The sequence below is a fragment of the Salarias fasciatus genome, chromosome 16, assembly GCF_902148845.1.
Source record: "Salarias fasciatus chromosome 16, fSalaFa1.1, whole genome shotgun sequence".
NCBI classification, from domain to species: Eukaryota; Metazoa; Chordata; class Actinopteri; order Blenniiformes; family Blenniidae; genus Salarias; species Salarias fasciatus.
Window position 1 is genome coordinate 18,184,918 of NC_043760.1, and position 13,519 is coordinate 18,198,436.

The window sequence follows — 13,519 nt, forward strand, 5'->3', positions numbered from 1 at the left end:
GTGTGGGTGTGTTTTTAGACATGTTGCTCTGCCACTCACAGGCCAATAATTGCACATAATTGCATCCATTTGTGGGGAAAAAGGGCAAAGATGAACATTAGTGAGATCTGCGACACATGCTGCGAGGCGCCCTCCTCCCTGGAGATTAAAAACGGACACTTGCGGGCAGTTTGACGGCATGTTGTGCAACACGTGATGTTAGGAGGTGATGTGATGGTTGCTATGGAGACCGTGGATGTTGCACCTGCTTTTGTTCAGCCTTGGTTATCGCTGAATTCATATACAAAGATACATCATCCAGAAATCTGTGCCTCAGAGCTGGATTATTGTTCAGTAATGAACAAAAATAACCCTACTATTAATCCTTGATTTTGCCAGGAGTGTCAAAATCCACTGCAAAAAAAAAAAAAAAAAAAAAAAAGCATCCCCTTTAAATCAGTTGGTCTTTAGTGAATAAAGATTTCTACAAAAGACAAACCCCAGCTGTAAACTGTATGTGGAGATGGCTTATGTTTTTTTTTTTTTTTTTTTAATTTATACTATTTTCATAATTAAATTGAATGGTATATGAAGAGAAAACGAGAAAAACAGCTATAACATTATGATCACTTGTCGAATATTTATAGCTCCCTTTTTGTTTTCCATCCATAACCAACTTTCATACATTCGGCAGAAACTCAGCAGGAGTTTTGGCTTCTGCAAGTTGTTTGTTGGACATCGCTCCCTACGGGTATCAGTGAGACTCCTGACCCTCCATCGGTTCGCTGCCTTCTCTTCCTCGAACTCTGGATCGACGCTGACCGCTGCAGACACCTGAAGAGCTCCTCCGACCCGGTAGCCAGCTCTTTCTTTTCTCAACTTTTCCTTTTCCCGACAAGCAAAGTTTAAGAACAAAATGTTCTCTGGTTGCTTAATTAATGGGTGCCGTGATGAAGGACTACTGATGTGTTAGTCACTTCATACGTCAGTGATTTCAGCTGATCGGTGTATATTACACCAGCGTGTTGTGAAGAGGTCGGCACAGTCAGTCACTTTAATCACTCGAAACTTGTTAAGGAGCTTTGGAACTCAGGAAATGCATTCCAATCTTCCCTTGAAGTTTCTTAGAGTGTCTGATCAAGTGATGGCTAAATTAAATCTCAGTAATTCAATCAAGAAAAGCAGTACTTTATAACAATAATGTACTCTAAAAGTTGCTTTGAGTGAGGATTTTTACCATTATTGGATGACTTCAGTCAGCCTCAGTGCCACAGATGCTCTGTATGCGAACCATGTTAAAGGCGCTGCGGATTCAGTGAGTTATGATTGTTTTAAACACGTAACGACCTCCTTCCACAACAAGTGAATGCAGGGCGTGTGTAGCATTTCGTAGCGAAGGTCTCTTTCTCCCTAATTGCTGACATTGGTTTGAAAAGTACTTTGCGTCCCCGTCCTACACCGTCTGAATATAGAATTACCCTGATTGAATCTAAAGAGGCCGACTGAGGACATGTCTTCTCCGCACATTGTGATTTATATGGAGTGATAAAATAAAGCTGTTGCTGACACGTCGGGAGTGATGCACTCTTGATATAATCTGCACAAGAGAATGAAAGACTCCACCGAGACGCTTCAGCTGAATTCATCCTGCTCTGTTTACCCGACATGGACTTACAGCTCGATTCTAAATAACGTGATTGCACAAGATAAGAGGGAGCTGATGTGAGTCCACATGGGACTTCCTCCAATTTCACAGGACGCGCAGGTCACATCTGACCGTCGTCAGCTGTTGAGGGAAATTGGAAGGAATAGTTGGACAGCCTGCGCCGCTCCTCCACAGGTTGTTCTGGCCCGCCGCTCTCTTCTGTTTCTTGACCTCCACATCTGTGGACTTTCTGTCTTTCTGCTGACTTTGTTGAAACATGGGTGTGAGATGATTCTTTTTCTTTGATTTTTTTTCCCTTTTTTTTTTTTTTCATCCAGTCCACATACATTCAATGCCAAATCATGCAAACAATGGACAACAAACTGGGCTGATGCCAATCGAACGCCGACGCTCACCAACTGCACTCCACCGCTTCCTGGACAGCCGATTGGAGATGATTAAAAAAAAAAAAAAAAAAAAATGGCCAGCTTGAGAATTTAATTGGCGAGGAGTAGAAGAGGTATCGGATGGTTCAGGAATGAGGTTGTGGGCTGTATTGCTGAATAATTGGTTGAAGGACTGCCTGCAAGAACAGCTTGGAAAATAAAAGAAATGTCGATATTGAAAGCGGCGACCGTTTGAGGACTCTTGTGGGATTTGTTCTGATTTATTATTTTATTTATATGCAGCTTATGGTCATGATTTGTTACAGACACCTGATGATTCTTCACATTATATCCAAGACCAGAGATTTTTCTTCTTGGTGTGACTCCAGTTAAAATGAGGAGTTATTCTTTGAATATAACAGACTTCCGACAGAACATTCAGCTCCCAGTATTTTTCAGACACTTTTCTTTCAGCGGCGCACACCTGGCTCCGAGCAATTCTTCCTCCTGTATTCTCGCCCGCTGCGGCAGATTGAATGTGAAAGCGCTGGTAAATTGCAATCTTTGTGCCTAAACAGATTTTCAGCCGGGTTCAGGTCAGACCGGGGCTCTTGGCTGGTTGAACACATTTACAGGCTCAACACAAAGTGTCTCTAGAGGACTGAGTTTTATCGATTTTCACTCAAATTTAGAGTTCTTTGTTTTATTTCTCGGTTTGCCTTATTTAGTGATGCCTCAGAGAGGAAGAGTCCACACACTTCTGTATCCTGCAGTCGTTAACGACCTTATTTTCATTCACCAGTTTTAACAAAACAAAAACTACCAGCTTCACAGATGTGAGGTTTGGCACGGTCGATAGGATAAGCTGGCTTTGTGTATCATCAAGATTATTATGTATCTGGACAAGACAGTAGTTAAACACACAAGAGGAAATCATTTGGCCGATATAATGTGTGATAAATTAATATCTTTGTGCTTTTGAATTTGAATTTGAAACAATCCATATTTGTGTCTGTGTTCACCAGAGTCAGAATTTGACTTTGTTTTGGGGATTTTTTTGTTAATTTTCGTGCGAATGACGTCTGGACTTCACCGGGTGTCATTTAATGTTGAAATAATGAAGTGAAATGTGATCCAGTGCCATCCCAATTGAGTGCTCCGCAGTGCAAAGAAACAGGATATGTTTTATTCCAGTTCAATTATCCTTGTGCAATCAAGTCTTTTTTTTTTTTTTTTTTTTTTTTTGCGATTGAATATTGCGAATGTTTGACTTTGTGGCAACAATAAATTTGTGGTATTTTGTCCTTCTTTATTTTCAAAATCCAGACTTTTTGGTCATTCAGTATTTTCACTGGAGGGAAAAGTTTGCTGGTCAAATGAAGGGTGAGAGTGGAGGTCAGAGGTTAGACCAGCTGCAGTTCAGGTTTAACTAAGTCTGCAAGGAAAAATAGGCATAGAAGTGTGTGTGTGTGTGTGTGTGTGTGTGTGTGTGTGTGTGTGTGTGTGTGTGTGTGTGTGTGTGTGTGTGTGTGTGTGTGTGTGTGTGTGTGTGTGTGTGTGTGTGTGTGTGTGTGTGTGTGTGTGTGTGTGTGTGTGTGTGTGTGTGTGTGTGTGTGTGTGTGTGTTTTCTTGTATTTCTATCCTTGTTGGGGCCAAATGTCCCCACAAGGATAGCAAAACGTGGAACGACGTGCCTTGTGGGGACCTTTTTCCGGTCCTAAGTAGGAGAAACAGTGTTTTCTTGACCATGTTGTTGTTACTGAAAAAAGTAAAAGTGCAAAAACATTTCTTTAGGGTTAGGCTTTGTTGTGGTGTGGGTTAGGGTTAGGGTAAGGGTCAGGGTTAGGGGCTAGACATGAATGGGAGTCAATGGACGGTCCCCACAAGGATAGAAATACAAGACTGTGCGTGTGCGTGTGCGTGTGCGTGTGCGTGTGCGTGTGCGTGTGCGTGTGTGTGTGTGTGTGTGATGATTAAGCCAGTGAGTCACTCCCCGTCTTTGTTGCAGATGGAATCAGTCTGGAGGGGATGGTGGTGCACAGAGCCGAATGCAAACCAGCCGTCACCGATAATTACATGAAGATGAAGAGGTGACTGACACTCAAGTCTCAACTTTCTTTGTCCTGTTGAATTTAAGCGATTAGACGCTGCTCCATTGTTCAGTTTGATGCGTCGGTGACGGTTCCGGGTGTTTCGGGATGAACGGCATCATTTTCACCCTGACATAACGGGCCGTCTTTAGTTTGACTTGTTCGACTGCATGTTTCCCAGCGACCTCCTGCGGCGGAGATGAACACAAGTAAAGCATCGCAGTCACGATAACAACCAACATTTTAAACACGTGTTAAACGTTGCTTACTCTCAAAACGAGGCCCGAAAGAGGCGCACGTCACTTCCTCCACCAATGTCAGGATTTATAAGAAAATAATTATTACTTGACATGAGAATGAGCGCACCGCTACGCCAACTTTAACCCTGATGCACTGAGATTCTGAAGACAGGAGAACCCGACTGCACTGATGGTGATGTGGAGAACTGACGCCAGACTCATCTCATACTTTTAATTTCATCACCTGTCAGACTTTCAAGGCTCTGGAGGTTTCATGCAGCTTTTATAATGAGACAGCAGCATGTCTATTTTTTTTTTCTTTTTTTTATAGCATCTTTAACTAAGCTTCATTTTGAGAACACAGCACATCAGCTGACAGCACGCTGCTGTTCACCCAATTTTCTTTATTGATTCCACTGTCACCACCAAATACCATTTTCCTGCCTCCTCCTGCCCCACAAGGGCTTCTGTTTCAATCTCCGTTAAAATCCGTGTCTTCTCTGCCATGATTGATGTAAAAGTCCATTGATCTACAGGCAGAATGTTCAGCAGATACTGTGCATTGACCGTATATGGTAGAAAGTGGGCGCGTGCTATTGTTATATTTACAAAGTTTAGAAACCAGACAGAGAGCCAAATACTATTTTACAGATTCAAAAATTAACCTTTTTTTCAAATTTGTCCCTTTTTAATAATTAAATCTTAGACGAGATGTACTTGAGTATAAATTGTGAAAATTCCTGTTTGATTTTTGAGAAGAAATCTTAATCAAAACTGAATATTATGTTGTGATTATTATTATTTTTTATCTCTTGGCTTCTTGTAAAATTCAAAAACGTCTCAATATAAAGCACATAAAACACTTTTTTAATCAGTTGTAACATGAAGGTAATGTTTAAATGCAAATTCATTGTAGAAAATAAGACAGTGAATTAACGCCTGTCTCATTTGTCAAAATGTTTCTGAGTAGCACATATCAGTAAATGTCTTATCGACCTTGTACCTCAAAAACGACGACATCTCCCGATCTGAGGATACAGGAAGGGAAACATTCAGCCGAGCAGATGCTGCCAGCTTGAGGTGTGTGCAGCCTGAGTGACTTTAAAGTGAATTTATTGCATGTTTTACTCTCCCTCCTTCTCCTTCTTTCGTAATATAGAAGTTAAAACACCTTTATTTGAAGGGTTTAATTCGTCTACTGATGAAGCAGATCTAATCACTATGAGGAGTTAATCAGTTTCATCCCCTCCTGCGGTAAAAGTAATTATTGGGAGTTGAGGACACAACAGAGGGGGGTGTATACTCCTCTATCCCCCCTCCGCCTGTCAATTTAAAGTGTGTAAACATAAATAATAGCACTGCACAGTTACGAGAAAAAGGATGAATTAAAACGAGACTAAAGAGATTGGATTTTGACGGCTGATTGTATCTGCTCTGGCAAAAACTGTCAACAAAAACATTCTGTTATCTAAATCGAGCGAACCGCTCTGCCGTCGGCAGCGGATATTTTCGCAGTGCTCCACACAACAATGGCTTGGCTTTCACAGGGTTTGTAGAGAAACAGAACTGTACATTACTGGTAGGAAAAACAGGTAGGAGTTTGTTTTTCCAGATCTGTGCTGTTGATGTTGCTTCTTTCACCTCTGCACAACATAAAGTCTGTTCAAGTGCCGTGAATTAATTTCAACAAGGGCAGAGAAGTTGGCAGCAGGGGGCATCGCGGCAACTGTTAATTTTGTGCGCTAAACACACTCGAGTCCGCTCTGCCCCGTTTCTGTGAAGGGGAGAAAAAAAAAAAAAAGAAAAGGGAAAAAAAAAAACAACCTGTTTTTGTCTCCTCCTCATTGTAATATGTTATTCCAGCCAGAGCTGGAGGATGGCATTGCTATAGCAACAGCATCACTGTGGCAGATGCACTGCTACAATACAACCCAAGGCAAACACACAAAACCATTTACATTAGTGTGCGAGCCCGTCTCTGCGCCGGCCCCTCGAATCACTCGGCTGCGTTTCACGCTGAAAAGAATGAACTTTACAGGCCGGGGTGCAAAACCCGTGTCTGCCAGCTGAACTTCCGGCACTCTCCATCATCCAGCCCGGACCGGCGTGAGCCTCCTCAGACGTGGCGGGGTCGTCATGTTTGTTTTCTGTGGACTGGGAGGCAAGTCTGTTGACAGAAATCCAGTTTTCTCATCTCCCTTTTAGACAGCAGATGACAAATGTCCCTCTCCGTCGTCACCGAGGCTCCGTGTTGTCATGGCGGCATGGGACTGTCACATCACCGCACGGTTTTCTGAGGAACTCTGCGACTGTACGATTTGTCTGACTATGAACATTAACACACTGATCGGCGCAGCCAGTTGAAGCCGAGCACTGAGAGTCGGCCCTGGTCGTCGTGGCGTGAAGCAGCTGCAGTTTTTGTTCTCTCGCTCGGCTCGCAGTCCAAATACAACATGCCGGATCGGCCGAGCCAAGACGGCCGAATGTGAAGAGACAATAAATAGACGATCGGGCGGCAGCTGCCAGCGCTGGCTCTGTTAGTCCAGCTTGAAGTTGGTGACAGTCGCCCTCGTGCCAACAGGCACATCTGTCAGCGGAGATCAACTCCCATCACAAACACAACTCTTTCTCTCCTGTGTGTGTGTGTGTGTGTGTGTGTGTGTGTGTGTGTGTGTGTGTGTGTGTGCGCGCACCAGGGTACAGGTTCGAGAGGCCGTCAAGCCCCGCCGCGTGCCGCAGCAGCTGGAGAAAGCCGTCACCACCGTCTTCAAGCCCGTGGCCAACCACAGCTTCAACGTGAGAAGCGTGCGCGCGCGTGTCACCGCTCTGATTCACGCTCCTGGCTAAATGATGAAGCGCTATAGTTTCAGAATGACTTTAGATAGTGTGTATGATGCAGCCGTAGCACTGAGACGATGATAGTTGCAGCAGAGCTTAGCTGCACATTTCCCTGTAAAAAAGCAACTCTGTGGATTAGAGTGAAATCTATTATCGTCACAGGAAACGCTGTGATATTTTCCAGCATGTCACAACCTATGGCTGACTATTATATGTTCATAAAAAGGCGATACATCCTATTTTCCATGTATTTTTGTGAGCACAGAGATGAAGCTGGGAGTTTGCACAGTGGGGTCATATTCAAGCGTGTATTGCTAAAACCCAGCTGAATGAGGACCCGGTTTGTTTTTCTCCCCTCTGGTATGAATCATTCTGGCCGCGGTAACAACACCGCGACCCCTTAAATGAGCCGGCCTCGGTCCGTTCACCCACAGCAGCACTTAGCAATGCACTTTGGTTCTCTTTAATTTAATTCTGTGTGAAAAGGAACAAAACCAAAGGGGGGGAAAAAAAACCCAAAACCAACAGTATTTTACTGGAGCACTGTGATTCCAGCAACGCAGACAATTTGTGGATTCATTAGAAGCTTTCACTCCACATGAAAACACTCTGCTGAGAGACTGCTGAGCTTTTGTGTCATTTAGCAAAGCCTGAGAAGCATGTTTACTATACTTTTTAATTCATAAACGATTAGATATTACTGTAACAAATTATAAGATGTTTTTTTTTCCATCATACCAGTTTATCCTTCAAGCTCTCTGCTGAAATATCCCAAAGCACCGAGACTCATGGGCACAAAGTATACTACATGGCTGCAGTTTCTGCTTCATTAATTGAAGGTTGCGATGCTAAGAGTAGCATCGGGGTACTATTAAGGTGAACATATAAAAAAACAAATTGCTTGCTGAAAGCTGCAGAAATGATGCCTTTTGAGAAGCGACAGATTTTTGCCAGCATAAACTTGAACTCTTGCAGAGAGATTTAAGATCTTTTTGTTCATTTGGACAAACAGACTATTATTAAATAAATAATATAGAAAAACACCCAATTTTTTTTCCTGATAATTTAGATTTTTTTTTTCTCTTTTAACACAACAGGGAAGATTTAGAGTTCAAATTACCTCCAGATTATTCCCTCATGCTGCAAGTTAGAAGCCTGCAGGAGCAAATTGAGCGGTTTGTGCGGCCCCTGAGCCAAACGAGGCTTTTCTCCACTGTCCGGTTCATTATCTGAAGATCACTCAGCATGCCGTGAAAACACCTGGATCACTGCGTGCATGTGCAAAAAAACACCTTTTCCCCCCATTTCCATTAGTGAAGTTACATGTGTACTAACGGCATGAAGGAGCCGTGCTGATGCCGAGTGTGTGTGTCACAGTTGGAGTATGAGAAGAAGAAGAAGACTGAAGGGAAGATGGTGAGGGCTGAGCGGCAGGTCGTGCTGGACATGCTCTTCTCAGCCTTTGAAAGGCACCAGTACTACAACATGAAGAGTCTGGTGGAGATCACCAAGCAACCTGTGGTGAGCAAACACACACACGCGCGCGCACACACAACAAGATAAATGAAAGACCAAAGCATGAAAGAACACTATGCACCTGCCCACCTTGCTTTGTTAAATTTGAACAAGTCGCCCACGAAGTAACATTTATGCCTGGTTCACATTTTCTGTTGTGGCTGAAATTTTGGGCCAGCGTGCGCACGTACACACACTTACATGCACTCACACACGGCATGAATCGATACAGTGCAGCGGATTCGCTCCGGCCTGCAGTGAGCAGCGATGTGTAGGTGCTGATGAGACCCGGAGGTCCTCCTCTCCCTCTGATTGCATCTGATTGCATAACCGTCAGCTGAGTAGGAGTCAAGCGGCCCGATACGCTCCACGCCATCATCTCTCTCCTGAAGTACTTGGCCAACACTCAAATTAGCTGAACTAATGTAACTAAAATGCCCATTATGAAAAGTCTTGCAAGGCATTACTTTTATTGATGAAACGGCGCTGCTTGCATCAGTTGGTCAGTGCAGCAGTGCCACCTGGTGGCTGTTGTGAAACATGGCGCTGCCACAGTGGGAAATTGTGAAACTAAAACCGTAAGACACTAGAATCATTGCAGTGCTTTTGATAATGTCGTTATGGCATTAAAACTGTAAAAAAAAAAATGTGAGGATTTAGGTTTCAGTTTGTTCCGTGTGATGCAGAGCTACCTGAAGGAGATCATGAGAGAAATCGGAACGTACATCAGCAAGGGACCCCACAAAAACACCTGGCAGCTGAAGCCGGAGTACCAACACTACCAGGCCGGCAAGGACGAGGAGGAGGAGCTGTCCGACTGACTCCATCAAACTCCAACTCAAGGAATTCAACTTTTTCAGTTGATTATGAAGTTGACGTAACTGTCAATTCTTTTTTTTTTTCCCTCCCTCTAAAATAAAACTGAGTATTGTTCCACAGCAGTGATTTGAGTCTTTCACGTTTCATTTTCTGACTGAACATCTGAGAACAGGACGCACAGTAATCACACAAGTTGGGCATCGGGAGTCTTCATGTTTTCACTGAGCGCACAGGTTTTCTCCACCAGTACAGAAACTCACGACTGCTGACCCGTCGCTTGAACACCTTGTGTCACGGAAGCTTCAATCTTCAAGGTGATTTTATGCCCGCCTCTTCATATTGCCTGCTGGATCAGTGGTGAGCAGAGAAGGCTCCAGGGGTTTTTGTGTAGTTTGCGTGTTCTCAAGTCTCAACACTAAGAATCCGAGAACCTAAAGCTGTAAATCGTACTCTCTAAATGTGGCACCTCGTCAACACGTTAATTGCTGTAGGAAATTTGTCTTGTACAGAAAGGGAAGCCTGCATTGTAAGAAAGAAAAAAAAAAACTGATTCTAAACTTTATTTTCAAATTAAACTAGAAGACATGTTGATGGAATCTTGTTTAATAAACTCAAACATGAAGAGATTTTGGGATGCCAACCAGTACAGAGCAATGCTATATCGGTGGGAGGAAACGTTCGCTCATGAGTTTCTCTCACTGTCCTGCCGTTTAGTTTTAATGACATAAACCGAGCCAATCTTGAGAGGGGGGTGGGGGCAACACAAGAAAATCAAAGCCAAAAAGAAAAAAAGTTAAAAACTGTATTCAGTGGCCAGTCATGTTTGAGTCCCCCAGCTTTGGAAGCGTGTGCCAATGTATTGGGAGTTGGGTGAGAATGTGTCCGTTCAGGCTTGATGAAGTCGAGCTCCTTACAGTCTGCTTTTCTGGGCCTTTGGAGAAGCAGCAGTCGGGTGAAAGGCGGATGTCATTCCAGGAAGTTACTGCAGAGAAGAGAAAGATCGTACCGTCATACAAATGATTTAACATCCACCTAATGATTCCTCCTCTTTTTTATTGAAAACTTATGTGACCCATGCAGGCTGCTGGTAAGCATCATTTATTACACACAAGTGGAAAACAATGCAAAATTCATGTCTATGAAGATACCAGACCAACTATTTTAGAGGCAAAAATAGTAGCTTTGTGGTGCTTATTGGATGTACTTACGCATTTCTCGATCTCCAGACCGTCCTTGAAGAAAATCATGAACGGTGTGAGCCCATCCTCTTTGTAGTCAAGCAGACCCAGGGAGCCATCTGGATTCATGGACTCTCCTGTGTAAAACTGCAGTGGAACAAAGTTCAGATCCTTTAATCACACTCGGTTCTCGGTTGAAATAAAACTGAACTGAAACAACTTATTATTATAAAATAAAACCCACGTCATAGTTCTTTATGTTTCCCACTATTGCCTTGACTGCGGCGGGAGCTCCTGCCTCGAAGACGGCGGCCCGATCTGGATTTGTCTCCTTCAGCTTATCCTTAATACTGAACATGGAAGCAGAGTAAGACCCTTTAGTGCATTTAGTGGCATTACATTACAGCAGCAGTTACTCGACTGAAAATGGCGCCGACATTTGAAAGAAAGCGTTTTCAAATCACGTTTCACTGTTGATGACAATTTAATAGATACTCACAACTTGCTGTAGCCCTTAATGTAAGCTAAGTAGGATTTTTTGTCGAAGGACGTCGACTGCAGTTTGTGGTTGAGGACGATGTCCACACCAGAGACGCTGCTCTCCTCGTTGACATCGGGGGCTTCCTCAGCAGAAGCGTTGGCTCCGAACAGACTCTCATCAATTTTTTCCGTCCTGTTGGCCACCATCTAGCACAGCAGAGCAGAACCGCACATTACCACATGGCTTCCCACAGATAATCTGGCTGGTCAGTCTAGTTCAGGAGTCCCCAACCACCGGCCCCTGGATCATTTGGTAATCTAATCTCGAGAATATTAAAATAATCAATTGTGGCAGCCCTAGTGGTACGCCAACTAGCTTACTTTGTAACATAGCCATGGCGGGCTACATTAACATCTGCTGCTAGCTGGGATGTTTGGAGGGTGCACAGCTGGACCTCCTACTCGGTGAGCCTCATTCCCAAAGCTAACAAACCCCTGCACTTAAAGAGAAAGATCCGGGGGGAGGAGAGGACTGAGACGCCAGCAGACAATGCTAAGCCAGCCAATGAATTCAAACAGAAGGGGGAAAAAAGGCTTGAGTAATTTATTTTAGGTCTTATCCTTTCAAATATTGCTGTTACGCGAGTCCCAAGCACATTGTTTGACCCTTCCTGTGTCTCAAATGACTTTAAAAGCCCAGAAAACTAAAGAAATGTCTCCAGCTCTAATGGTATTAAGTTAACACTTAGAATGTCCAAGTGGGAGTTTTCGGGCAGTTGGTATTTGAATGTTACTTTATATAATATACAGATTCCACCATAATGACCGAATATTCGGGTCAAGTTCTACTTTGAGATTTGTATAAAGTCACCAGCCCAATTCAGGGTTAACCTGTCTCAATTGGTATGATTCATCCCATTGAACCGCTCCCAGTCGAGCGAGAATCATGACTCAGTTGCCACCGTCACTCCGTGTTAGACATATTTCTTTTCCCCAACATGTGAGAGTTCTGCATGTTCAAGCATTTAAACCCCGAGTCCATCTATTTCTGTCTGTGTGTGACACAAGACAACCACAGCAGCATCACATTCAGCTTCAACTTACATGTCCTTCAACATGATAGAGGATTCCATCCTCACTTTCAGTGATCTTGTAGATGTCACTGAACATCTCATCACCTGTGAAAGCAAAGACAGGAAATGCATATGATGAATTTTACTATCCAACAAATACATTATTCAGCCCGGCTGTAGTCAAGCCGTGAAATCTAGCAAGGATGTGTAGAGAACTGTTTAGCTTTCAGTGTATTATTTACTCATATGGAAAAGTAAACTCAAACTGCTTCAAGTTGAACTCTGTCCAGTTCAAGTGAGATATATCGTGACTAAAAGAAGACAATAGACGAGAAAAAAATGTCCATTTTGCTGCATTTCCTTTCATAGAACATGGCTCCACTATCATGGTTGAAGCCCTTTAAGTTTACCAAAAGACAAATACAAATATGGTCCAACATCTGTTTGATTCACAAGCAAGAACAGCTTTAAGAGACAGACTTTACGGGGACATCGGAAAACTCCTCAAAACTCTGGCACACGATAGAGAACAAATTCTAAAGAAATTTTCAAAGCGGCCATGTTGCTCCCGTTATAACCATCGTAAACATTTACCCTCAAACTACCGTCCCATACCCCAACATCCCACAAAGTCTCCCCTCGACACTACCTCAACACCCACGGCCCTTTAAGAGTCGGCCGACTACAAAAACGCAAAAAACAAAAAGAAACTAAGCAGAGTCCGCGGTGCCGGCTAGCCCATAGGGTGGCTAACAGCAGGCACTTCCACATAGCGAGGGATTAGCATGTGGCTAATTTCAGGCCGTGAAGACACGAGTTAGCGGGACAACTCTCTCCAATCACCAGCCAGAGAGCAGCAGAGTTAACGGGTGAGGCTGAGAGACCCCCCGGGACATGGGCCGGGTTGAACGGGAAACATTACCGCTGATGATACACTTGTAGATGATCATTTTGCTGCTTCGGTGGAGATTCTTCCAGAGACCGGGGCGCAGGCCGAACCGCTTCCGACAGCACGGGAGAGGGAAAAGAACGAGCAGGCCGCGAGCTGCACACTTTACGTCTCGCTGACGTCAGCGCGGCCGAATTGGCCCTGTGCGGGTGCGCGCTCTGCGCTCTGCTGCCATCTTTCCTCAGTGGTCATAACGTGGAACTGCAAATTAAAAAAAAAAACTTCAACTGAAACAGGATGAATGTACCGTGGCCAACTTTTCTTGAAGGGGAGCTCCTTCCATATAGATGCTTTAATAAAGACAGAGTTAAAGCAAGTATTTTTTATA

General features: G+C 43.8%; 2 protein-coding genes across 2 annotated transcripts in view; one reads left to right on the top strand and one right to left on the bottom strand.

Annotated features, from left to right (window-relative positions):
* The window catches only part of LOC115402681 (general transcription factor IIF subunit 2-like), a 47,445-nt gene extending 37,932 nt beyond the window's left edge, over positions 1-9,513 (top strand). Inside the window, exons 5-8 of the mRNA XM_030111205.1 lie at positions 4,019-4,100; positions 7,036-7,135; positions 8,555-8,698; positions 9,379-9,513. Of these exons, the coding sequence (XP_029967065.1) occupies positions 4,019-4,100; positions 7,036-7,135; positions 8,555-8,698; positions 9,379-9,513 (461 nt within the window). The remainder of the gene's footprint in view (positions 1-4,018; positions 4,101-7,035; positions 7,136-8,554; positions 8,699-9,378) is intronic.
* A 583-nt stretch (positions 9,514-10,096) lies between these two features.
* tpt1 (tumor protein, translationally-controlled 1) lies at positions 10,097-13,369 on the bottom strand. The gene is made up of 6 exons (XM_030112803.1): positions 13,165-13,369; positions 12,274-12,347; positions 11,189-11,376; positions 10,934-11,039; positions 10,720-10,836; positions 10,097-10,493 (listed from the first exon to the last, which is right to left on the bottom strand). The coding sequence occupies exons 1-6, from the start codon at positions 13,190-13,192 to the stop codon at positions 10,491-10,493; spliced, it is 516 nt and encodes a 171-aa protein (XP_029968663.1). The 5' UTR covers positions 13,193-13,369; the 3' UTR covers positions 10,097-10,490.
* Positions 13,370-13,519: the final 150 nt, after the last annotated feature.

Excerpts from the sequence above, each read along its gene's own strand:
- tpt1 (XM_030112803.1), bottom strand. The coding sequence starts at position 13,192 with ATGATCATCTACAAGTGTATCATCAGCG. Across the intron at positions 11,040-11,188 it reads ATTAAGGGCTACAGCAAGTT|TATTAAGGATAAGCTGAAGG; the intron begins GTGAGTATCTAT and ends TTCCATGTTCAG. Across the intron at positions 10,837-10,933 it reads GAAACATAAAGAACTATGAC|TTTTACACAGGAGAGTCCAT; the intron begins GTGGGTTTTATT and ends GTTCCACTGCAG.